The sequence below is a fragment of the Polistes fuscatus genome, unplaced genomic scaffold (genome assembly GCF_010416935.1).
Source record: "Polistes fuscatus isolate 324 unplaced genomic scaffold, CU_Pfus_HIC Scaffold2, whole genome shotgun sequence".
NCBI lineage: Eukaryota > Metazoa > Arthropoda > Insecta > Hymenoptera > Vespidae > Polistes > Polistes fuscatus.
The window spans coordinates 2592452-2603790 of NW_025113096.1; the positions used below are offsets into that span (position 1 = coordinate 2592452).

Sequence of the window (11339 nt, forward strand, 5' to 3'; positions counted from 1 at the left end):
AAAAACAAGAAAACAAAAACCGACCGAATTAAAAAGCAGCTAACGATAAAACAGAACGATAAAAGTAATTTAACGTTTAGGATAATCACCGAGAAATATATAGTTTTTTGGGTCATCTCGGAGCCAACACTCTTTTCGTCGCTAATTAACTCATGCCTTTTTTGCCGGTTATTATTGTCCGATACAGACGTACATCTAGCGATAAAACGCCACCTTTTTCTAGTTTTCTTTCTTTCTCTATCTTCTTCCTCTATACGCGTTGTCTTCTTTTTTACTTTCCTCTTTTTCTCTATTCTATTTTTCTAGCGTACCACTTTCATTATAAATGGCTTCTCCTCGTTGATATCGAACTTTTCTATTATTCCGTACGCTCCTACTTTTATACATATTTTTCTTTTTTTCTGCTTAATCGGATCAAATTCAAAAATTGTCCAACCGATGATCACTGAACTGATTTGTTGTTGTTGTTGCTTACGTATGTTTTATTCTCTTTTCTTTTCTTTACTTTCAAAATCGATCACGTTGATTCACTTTAATTCGCACTTAATCGCACCTATATGTATATGCAAGAAAAATCGACTGGCCGATAGAATTCCGGAAAGAATTTATATTTCGAAGGTCGTCTTCGGACGTGAGTTATAAACGAAATGATATAAGCGAGCTTTATACGGTTATTAATACTTACAAAGTCGTACCAATGTTATATAATATGACTTATGCATGCCGTTAGGTTACACCTATGCTTAAATTGGGCTATGAATTACGGAGAGAGCGGTGAGAAGAATCGATACGCTTTTTTCCACGATCAACTTTGTTTACGATTTTAGGCGTGCTTGCGCGTGTGTTTTCTTTATTTTACTGCAATTAATTGTCTTTTATTTTATTTTATATTATTTTTTATAGTTTCTTTTCTTTTTCTTTTTCTTTTAGATTAATCGAACAAAGACAGATATTAAATACGCATAGCCATTACCAGGAATCAATGCAAAAAAAAAAACCCACGCGCATAAGTTAGTAGTTAATTGCTTAACAATGTAATTAAATCGATTATGAATTTCATCAAAATCGATATAGTTAATTGTAAACGCTTTTTTTTATTTGTCGAATGGCAGTGAATAATTTCTTGCCAGATAGGTGCACTTGTTAACATATATTATTAAATGTATTATACGCGAAATAATCTCTACCTATTTTAGCGAACCAGGTAGTTCGAATGATATTTCCCGTACGAACAAATATGGTACAATCCCATATAAATTATTTTCTTATACAAAAATAATTGCACGAAGATTATTACGTTTCTTCGCGTGTCGGATATGGAGACTCCGCGTTCGGAAGTTATTTTGGAGTCATCGATTTTATTTTTTTTTTTATTCAAAGTTACATATTCTCAAAATGATTTCATTGTTCGTTAATATTTAACAAAATAAAATTCTTTCAAAATTATTACTCGCCACGAATCGATAGTTCGTTTTAAAGCGAATTTATTTCGATTTCAATTAGATTCAAACGAATTTTACTTCGGTCAAACGAATCTGCTGTTATATTAATATAATTTTTATAATAATCGTAAAATTTATTCATTTATATATATATACCAAGCTTCGAAACTTAATGGTCTCTGATAGTCCGTTTCAAAATATATCTTAACGATTAGATTTCTAAGTTTTGATGCACCTCGAATATTTCACGAATTACACCTTAGGTTCTCGCGAGAATAATTACGATTAGGCCGTATGCAATGCGAATAAGTCATCGAAATCACCAACTAAGAAACTCGTTTTTTCATTTTCCACGTTCTCTTTCCACGGAGACCTGACAATCTACTCTTGATTAAAATGATGATCAGTTTGTAATTTATGTACACTTTAAAGAGCTACTCTCGTAGAATGTATAATCGTTTTCAAACGTATCTAATCGTAAGTAGGCCGATACCAAATCAACGAAGGCTACACCTTTCGTGAAAGTGAAAGAAACGAAAATGTAGAAGGAAAAAAAGAATAGAAAATAAAAAACTATATATATATATAATGTAAATATATGTATATATATTATTTTGTCATTTAAACTTTATCGTACGAAAAGCTTACTTTCAAAACTATCGATAAAAAGTTAAAAATAACGCTACAATATATATATATATATATGAGTGCTAATTCTTTAACGTCTATGACGTTTGAAGAAATATAATATGTAAAAAACGAAAAAAAAAAAAAAAAAGAAAATAAAATAATTATTCGCGTAATAAAATATCATATTTGACTCGTAAACGAACAATCTTCGGCGAATAAATAAATATTGAGCAATAAACGAATAACGAAGAAATAAAATAGTCTCCCGAGGAACAAACGCTTTTTCAACTATACGTATTCGTTATAAATATATTACGATAAAAAAAATGTGGCAGTCCTTTTCTTTTGTTTTCCTTTTCTTTTTACTTATTTTTTTCTTATCCTTTTTCGATTTATTGCATATTCGATCCAGAAGTAAATTATTTCTGGGTATATACCCGACGTGTAGAATTAACGTTAGTTGCGTAAAAGACGGGACACGTTGAAAACTATTATTTATCATGCGTAAATTACGTTTCTTTTGTAATTCGTTAATACTCACGAGTCTTATGAACCATCATTTTTTTTTTAAATAGTGTGGCCACCTTACGTGCTCGGTTAAATATTCGCGACTGCAAGTATGTGTGTGTGTGTGTGTGTATGTGTGTGTATGTGTTTAAGTGATTGTTTGCATTTTATTCGTCACAAGCACGCGCATTTTCGTATTCACAAATCGTATCGTATTAGGGATGAAAATGATGCGTGTACGCTTGCATCCTGTTCCCCTCTTCTTCTTTTATTATCCTTCCCATTATTAGTTTTTTTTTTCTCCTAACCATCCTTCCATCCCTCGTTCCACACTTATGAATCCTTACAATCCTATAATAATACGTTTAATACCTAATATGCGTTAAACTGCAATATGTATGCGCATGGCTTATTATTTTTTTTTTTAAAGTTTTCCCTTTTAATATCGATAGTCCATCATACTTAATATTACGTACAATATACTTTTGCTTCTTCTCTTTATCTTCAATAATAATAATAATAATAATAATAATAATAATAATAATAATAGTAATAATATTAATAATATTATTATTATTAATAATTATAATAATTATAATAATAATAATAATAATAATAATAATAATAATAATAATAGTAATTAATAATTAATAATACATATCACACTGAGCCGGCTGTGTGTGTCCATCTTAGTTTTGGCCCGCACTGTCTATGTCACTCTCACTTTCAAAAATCTCCTGCGTTTTATTTTGAAGGTGCGTCGAAGATAGGCGCAGTTACTTTATTTATTCTTCACCTAATCTAATCATCCCTTTTTTCTTCTTTCCTTCTTCGGCGCATCTTCGAAAGTTCGGGGATATTTAAAAGATCGATAACGCGACATTTTGGATCGCGGGGTTTCCTTGTCAATGATCTCGTTGAGTCTCGATATACTGCTACGATGATGTTTGTTGAAAGAGAATTTGTTGCTTGCTCGACGAGATGCGGATATTACTACTTGCTAGTAGCACTTTCTAGTGCAGGTGCACTTACGAACGAGGTCAATGTCCTTTGTGTATCGCATGCCATCCGTACAGATCAGCCGAACCTAAAATTTGACAATTTTACAATTTTACATAGGAGAAATATAGATAAATGATATTCGAAATTTGACAAAAGTTAAACAACGTTCACTTAGATCTAAGGATTCAAAGTTTACTACTGTATTAAAAATAATAAATCATTTTGACAGTTTAGAGGAAAATTTGATATCGATCGAACAAAAAAAGAAAAAAAGAGAGAGAGAGAGAGAGAGAGTACCTTGCGTCGTTTGGTCTTTCTTGGTAAGCAGCACGAATTGCCGCAACTTCCCCAACATTTGGCAAGTCTCACAGGTCGTCGACTACGGCATCCGTTTTCGCTGTAGTACTCCTTCGTGTGCTCTTTACGACACGTTGGCGCTGAAACGGAAATGAAAAGTTTAACTTAGATCATCGAATGCCACCAGCATACTCTAAAGTTCCCATCCCCCTTTCGAAAAGTCCAAAACTCGAAATGCACCACTCAATGAAATTCGTTCTACGATTATCTTGTCTCAATCATGGAACGAACGAACAAAGGAGGGCCGGGGTAAACCTTTCACAAAGACCTTTTATAAGAGTCACGAGAGTTTACTTCCTAACGATGTCTGTCATGAAAAAGAAAAGGTTTCAATTAGGTAGATAGAATAGAATCACCTTTCTCGCAATATCGCCCGTGCCAGCCGGTCTGACATCTGCAGGAATAATCATTTCCAAATGGCGATGGAACGCATTGTGAGCCTTTTTTACACTCGTGGCTGGTACAGGGATCGGAAGTCCCTGTGATTGGGAGCGATACGACGATATCTGAAAGTTAGTCGAAAGATTTCAGAACAAATCTGTATATATTTGAATCTTCTCTTTGTATGAAAAGTGTAGAAGGAGGGAAAGAGATAGAAGAAATTTCAAAGTTACCGGAATGTTCACGAGGAGGAGGAATGTGCTCTTGTGGCAAAGTATCCTCATTACTGCTAACAGCAATGCCTTCGGCTTCGATGACGTCTCGTGCTTCATCAGCTTCCTCCTCGTTAGAAGCACATCCAGGAGTAACACGATGCCTCTTGGCTGCGTTACTAAAGTCCACTAGCTTGTGGTTGATCCACATCTCAGAGATGCAACCTGTGTTGGAGGATTAAAGTTCGTTAGTTCGAGGTTCAATCGATTCGATAAAGGATACTCTAACAGATTTAACGATTCGGTCATCACCTTGGAAGCTCGTGACGTTCCTTAAATGGAACTCTGTAAGGGCAACGGTGGCGGCGTCGGATGTAACACCACCAACGTACATCGGCGTGGTGAGCTTCAAATATTCCCTTGGGCCCTCGTTTATGATGCTCCTGGCTGGACCGCGATCGACCCTCATCGTGAAGTTCTTCTTGATCGCCAAAAGTTCAGCCATGTGGGGTTTACCGTCGGAGACCATCTCGTAGCTATACATCGTTGAAGTAGGATAATTTCCAACGTCATAAGAGACTCTAACGCGACCGTTGAACAATTCGACGGCTATGTGCTCGCCATTTTGACCGTCGTATAGTAAAACCCCGTTTTCCTGCGTGGTCGTAAAGACGATGGTCACATTTGCCTCGGGCCTCGTGCGTAGCGGCTCTAGCTCGACCAGCGAGCTATTGTCCACGAAGCTCAGACTCGTCAGGTACTCGCATCGTTTTCCTACGTTTCATTCAAATTATATATCTTTACTGTGTTCTTTAATCGAACTATACATATATATTTTATATCTTGATTGAAAACCAAAATAATCTTCAAAACGTACCGGTATAGCCGGGGTGGCACTGGCAAAGATAGTCCGCGGCAGAAGCAGGAGCTGGTTGAAAGCAGGCACCATATTGACAATCGTGATGAGCACACGGACTCGTTTGCGGATATAACATGGCTGTTGATGGTGCAATCTCGCAGTACCTCCCAGTATACTCCGCCGCGCACTTACACTCGTAATTGTTTATGCCGTCGATGCAAGTAGCACCGTTCTAAAAAAGAAAAGAGTTCGTTCGATCGAATGAGGATGACACATCATGACAATGCGTGGAAATTGTAAATTGAAGGATAGGGATTGAGTTGTCGTACCTGGCACATATGATCACCGCAGTCATCCAAGTTGGTGGAACAATTAAGGCCGGTGAAGCCGATCGGGCATTCGCAGCTGTAGTGGGTTTGGTGATCGACGCATCGACCCCCATTCTCGCAGGGGTCGTGCCCCTTTGTGCAAAAGGGTATTTTCGCCTCGCAGTATTCTCCCATGAATCCTGGGGCGCAGTCGCATCGATAGGCTTGGACGAGGTCGACACAGGTCGCGTTATTGGCGCACTTGTTGTTCGCACAGTCGTCGACGTTACTCTCGCATCGGAGTCCCTCGTATCCGGGGGCACAGTCGCAACTGTCACACACGGACTGAACGTCAATCGAGAGATTGAGCTTGACATTCGGTCAAGCTAGATTCGTCAAAACTAACGTCGCTCTTCGGGGCTCACGTGCACGTCCCGTTTCATATTCTACTCTTTCTATATTTCCTTTCTTTCTTTCTTTTCTTTTTTTTTCTTTCTTTCTTTTTTCCATGACGGCGATTAACACACTCGTACAAAAATCTACGAGGCTACTACTGATAAGGCCTAATCGATTCAAAATTACAGTTTCATCGTCACTATACTATCATGCATTTTAAACTACTTTCTACCAATTGTTCTTAATCACTACTTCGTGTCTAATTGACGTATCGATCGTCCAACTTGAATTCTCGATACGTCGTAATGATTATTATCATCATTATTATTATTATTGTTCGTTACGCATTCGTAGGAAGCAGCAGGCTCGTTTTACTCATCAGACGTTTTTCTAAGATATCTACTATCGATCGATAGAATAGACAGAGATATAGAAGAGTCAAAGGAATTCCGTCCGATAATTACGTAATCCTGTTGGATGATCTCGCGCGCCGACAGGATTAGATATATCGACGTCGAAGAGAAACTCAACTACGGGATAACGAGCAAGGCTAAAGTCGACCCGACGAGCTACTGACAAACTTGAGAATAGTCTAGCCGGTAAATACCTGAATCTTCCTTCCTCCAATACTTTGCAAGTTCCGGTGTTCTTGCAAGGATTTCCATAGCACGCGTCAATTTTATGCTGACACCTGTCCCCGTGATATCCTGGCGCGCACTTGCAACGGAACTGCCTATCCGGAAGCGCCTCGCAGAGTCCTCCATTCTGACATGGCGCGGTGTAACACAGGTCGCACTTTGCCAGGATCTCGGCTGGCTGTTGCTTGGCTGCGCGGAAGAAAGGTCTACGATTAATGAGCAATTTTAGTACCGTACCGAGCTGATGGGCCAAAAAACCACGAACTAAACAGACTGATCGCGTTTCACGATTCAAACTAAAAACACCGTCACGACGAGATAACTAAGATCGTTGAACAATACTTGGTCAAGACAAAATTTACATTAACATTATAAAATCATATTTCTTGACAAAGTTGTTCGCGATCTTTATACGTATCGATGGGATATTTACTTTTACAATAAAACGCATCAGGCGGGGTCGTTAAAAGAAGTTTGTCTCTCATATTTGGTGGATCCAAACACTTGGCTATACCAGCTTCAACAAAATCTTTCTTCACCCATTCAGCTAACCAACGCATACTGCAGTCACAGTAGAGAGGATTCGAACCGAGTGCACTGGAAAATGAATAATCGTAGTCATAATCGTTCAAATTCCAATTATTATCGAGCTTTTTAGTAGCCCGTTGAGCATACTTACAGATGAGTTATCAATTTCAAATCCTCAAAGGCACCTTCGGGAATCACCGATATGTCATTGCCATGAAGAGAGCTATCGGAATGAATATTATCGATTAACGCTTTTCCTAATAATAAATCGTGTATTTCTATGTAATTAAACTAGATCGATAAAACTCACATCATACGTAAAGACTTTAATCCTGCTAGAGCATTTCTTTGTACACACTGCAATTTGTTGTAACTGATGATTCTACGAATAAACATACGGAGAATGAGTATAAAGAAATCGTTGAGAAATCTCTCCGAAGAATAGATTAGAAAATGTATCAACTTACAGGTGCGACAGCTTCGTGAGATTCCTAAAGGTATCGTTCGACAACATTCCGATCTGATTGTTGCTCAAATCGCTAGGAAAAAAAAAACGAATAAGAAAAGAAGGTTAGTACACGTTGGTGAAAGTTAACTGAAAAAAGAAAAAAATGATAGCAAAGAGAGAAAAAGAAATATAAAGAGGAAGTTTTATTTACAGCTTGGTCAGAATCCTCAGGTGGTTCAGTCTCTCCGGCTGGATGGTCTTAATGCCGTTCTCGTCCAAATACAACTCCGTGGTTTCTGGTGGAATCCCACGTGGAATTTCCGTAAGCTGAGCCCTGGAACACCTCACCACCGAGCCGGCACAATTGCACTGGGGTGGACAGTAATCGTCGCCCAGGCAGCCAACGCTGTCGTCTGATGTTCGTAAAACGAAACGGCAATCGTTAATGAAACCCCTTAACCCGCGAATTACCGCGGATAGAATAAGCAAGAGAGAACGCGTAGAAATGCTGATTATGCAAATTAAAACGCGCCTCGGTAATTTCATGCAAATTAAGTAGACGATTATTAAGTACTTAAATATTAATAAAAAACTATTTTATACTTTCGTTCTGGAACTTGATGATATAAGATTAAAAAGAAGTTTTATCTACCTACCGTTGGCCACTCGTTCGTTCGTTCGTTCGTTTTTTCGTTAACGCAAATAATTATTTTATGCAAACTTAACAGATAATTATTATCTGTTCGAGTACGTTATTACAAAAAAAAAAAAAGAAAATAAGAATAAGGAAAACACGAATCGTTATTTGATATCTATTTTACACTGGGTTAGAAGAGAAAAAAGATAAAAGAAATTTTCCAATCCGGTTGTTTCAAAAGAGTAGTTCAACGACTAAATAAAAATGAGTAGCTTGTGTAAGAATCATACGTACTGTTACATTTGAATTCGTGATGTGGAATATCCTTAATGACGGCGTCCTTGAGTCGCGGGGGATCGTGACAACGACCGGTCATTCCTGTCATATCTCGTTTCCTGAGCCATCCGGCGAACCATGCGAGGTGACAATTACACGACAGTGGATTGCCTTGCATGTTGCTGGAAACGCAAAGCTATACATCAAACTCACGACTCGAGTAACTCGGAATCATTAGAATTCATGTATTTGCGTATATACGTAGTATGTATATCTTTTAATATGTATAGTTCGTTATCTTGGAAAAAGAATCTTGATAAGCGGAAGCGCACACGATATGCATACGCTTTTAAAGATAAATCCTACGAGTAATATCAATTAATTATTAACGCTTACATGACACGAATGTGAGCCAATCCGTCGAAAGCCCCAGGCATCACGCAGGTTATAGCATTTCCGTGGAGATTCAAGCTCTTCAGATTCGTCAGACCAGTAAACATTTTGTTGTGAACCTCTCTAAGTCGATTGTCGGACAACAATCTGTGAAGAATAAACGAGGAAAATTCATGAGATAAGATGAAGGCGAATATAAAAACGAAAGAAAAATGATTATCGAACGTTCGGTGAAAACTTACAGATCGGTGAGCTTGTGTGCTCCTTGAAAAGCAGACGCTTCGATGCGTGTGATTTTATTTCTCTTTAAATCCAAATGCTGCAATTCCGGAAGCTTTTGGAATAACCCGTCCGCTTTGATCTTGTCCAACTCGTTGTTACCTAACAAACTGCATCGGGAAAAAAAGGGGAAATAATAACTCGCAATATTTTCTCTTTGACCTTTTCAATCATGCGGACAATTAATTAATATTGAAAGAGAAACAACGTTAAATTAACTAATCACGTAATGCTGATTTATTAATCGGATAAAATAATTGATTACGACTAATAACATGAAAATTATTATTTTTATTCGTAGAAAGACAAATGTGCAACAAAAATAAATTAAACCAATCGGTAAAATAATTTCGTTCGATTATACACGTCATTTTCAATCTATATATCTAACAACGAACGATAAATAATGTTGAAATAAAAGTTGCAAACATAATCGATCATTACAATTGATAGAAATTGTAACATGTAATAATGAATTTGAGAATGTTTAACAACGACAATTCATTCGTTAAAATTCAACGTGGTCTCTCGGTTATAAAACATTGCCCGTATATTCATGTCACGCGTGCCCACATGGGTAGTGATATTGTGGAAAATAGATATGATAATAGTATTTATCTTCATTTGAGTGTCACATATCTGATATCGATATTAGTCAAGTATTAGCGAGAAAACGCGTAAAACAACTCGGACAGAAATATTCAGCGATATTCAGTATATATTACAAAAAAAAAGAAAAAAATACTGACTAAAATTATACGTTGCGAGAGAGAATGTAAAGTGATACTTACAGAGCGGAGGTGTAGATCGGTAGATCTCGAGGTATCGAGGTAAGCTTCCTACCGGAACAATCGATAGTTGCGCCATTGCATGTACAAGAAGAAGGGCATGCACCGGGTAAAATGCATTCGCCAGCCCTTTTAGTCAAAAGTTCTTCGTCACCTATAAACAAAAAACTCATTGATAGAGTCGAATTAACAGTTTTATTGCCTGATCTATATAAATATTCTAATTTTCATTAAAAAAAAGATATCTCTGCTCGTTAAAGTAGAAGCGATGCGAGTCTTTTATTTACTCACGAAACGAGCAACATTTTGTGTATACCTACCGTGTATTTTATAACGTTGCTCTCTCTTATATTTGTGTCTATTTTAATGAAATATTAATTTCCGCATATGGTAGAGAATAAATAAAACAAATGTTAAATAACGTTTCACTTTTAATCTCCTCGCTCGCATCACTCCCATCATTGTCGAGTGAGTTACCGTATGCAAATGAGGCATTTCGTGATGAACGAATGATAATGATATTTATTGATAACTATGTTGAATTGTCGATAGGATGATACCCCTTGATAGATGCTTAGTGAAATTTATTCGTTGTCGATATACCAACACAGTCAAAAGGAGAAACGTTGAATGTAATTATGTGAGAGAGAATGAACGTGGTGAAACGATAATATACTGATTTAATACATTTTAATAATTAACAATCATGCCTGGCGACATTGCAAAACTGGGATCGGCCGGGCGTCGCTTGTAGGAGAACGTGCCCGTTCAATAATTGAGTGTTTAGCGGCACACGTTGGGCATTACACATAGTAAATATGTTTATGCATGAGAGCACGGCTATAGAGAAATGATTCATTGTCGCATTATACCTCTACATTGTGAATTAACCGAACCACGATACGCGTTTACGCGGACGCGAAACGATATTAGTAATTTATCGTAATACGTATAACGATGTGTTGTTCAGAAATAGGGAAAATCGATTCGTAGAATAATTTCTTCAATGAGCTACGATCAATATTAAATTGGATCATTGGTTCGAAAGTTATCAAGCTTTTATACACGCTTCAAATCGAAATAGAATAAGAAAAGAAAAGAAAATGAAAGAAATATCGTTATAGTGTTTGCTTCTTATTTTTCTATATATATATATATCGAAGATCGAAAAAAGTATTTTCTTCTTTCGATAAAAATCGAAAATCGTTCGACCGTGGTCACGTTATTTGCCGAGGAAATAAAAGAACAACTTCGCAAA

General features: G+C 36.9%; 1 protein-coding gene across 2 annotated transcripts in view; it reads right to left on the bottom strand.

Moving 5' to 3' along the window:
* Positions 1–3180: 3180 nt before the first annotated feature.
* The window catches only part of LOC122516675 (protein slit), a 328162-nt gene continuing 320003 nt past the window's right edge, over positions 3181–11339 (bottom strand). For both annotated transcript variants that reach the window (XM_043634673.1, XM_043634672.1), the window contains exons 13-29: positions 10085–10235; positions 9257–9403; positions 9018–9161; positions 8640–8803; positions 7920–8121; positions 7728–7799; positions 7571–7642; positions 7412–7483; positions 7166–7329; positions 6702–6921; positions 5720–6029; positions 5409–5622; positions 4844–5305; positions 4553–4756; positions 4295–4444; positions 3879–4018; positions 3181–3666 (exon numbers count right to left, since the gene is read on the bottom strand). In XM_043634673.1, coding sequence (XP_043490608.1) covers positions 3580–3666; positions 3879–4018; positions 4295–4444; positions 4553–4756; positions 4844–5305; positions 5409–5622; positions 5720–6029; positions 6702–6921; positions 7166–7329; positions 7412–7483; positions 7571–7642; positions 7728–7799; positions 7920–8121; positions 8640–8803; positions 9018–9161; positions 9257–9403; positions 10085–10235 — 2975 coding nt within the window. In that variant the 3' untranslated portion in view covers positions 3181–3579. The remainder of the gene's footprint in view (positions 3667–3878; positions 4019–4294; positions 4445–4552; positions 4757–4843; positions 5306–5408; positions 5623–5719; positions 6030–6701; positions 6922–7165; positions 7330–7411; positions 7484–7570; positions 7643–7727; positions 7800–7919; positions 8122–8639; positions 8804–9017; positions 9162–9256; positions 9404–10084; positions 10236–11339) is intronic.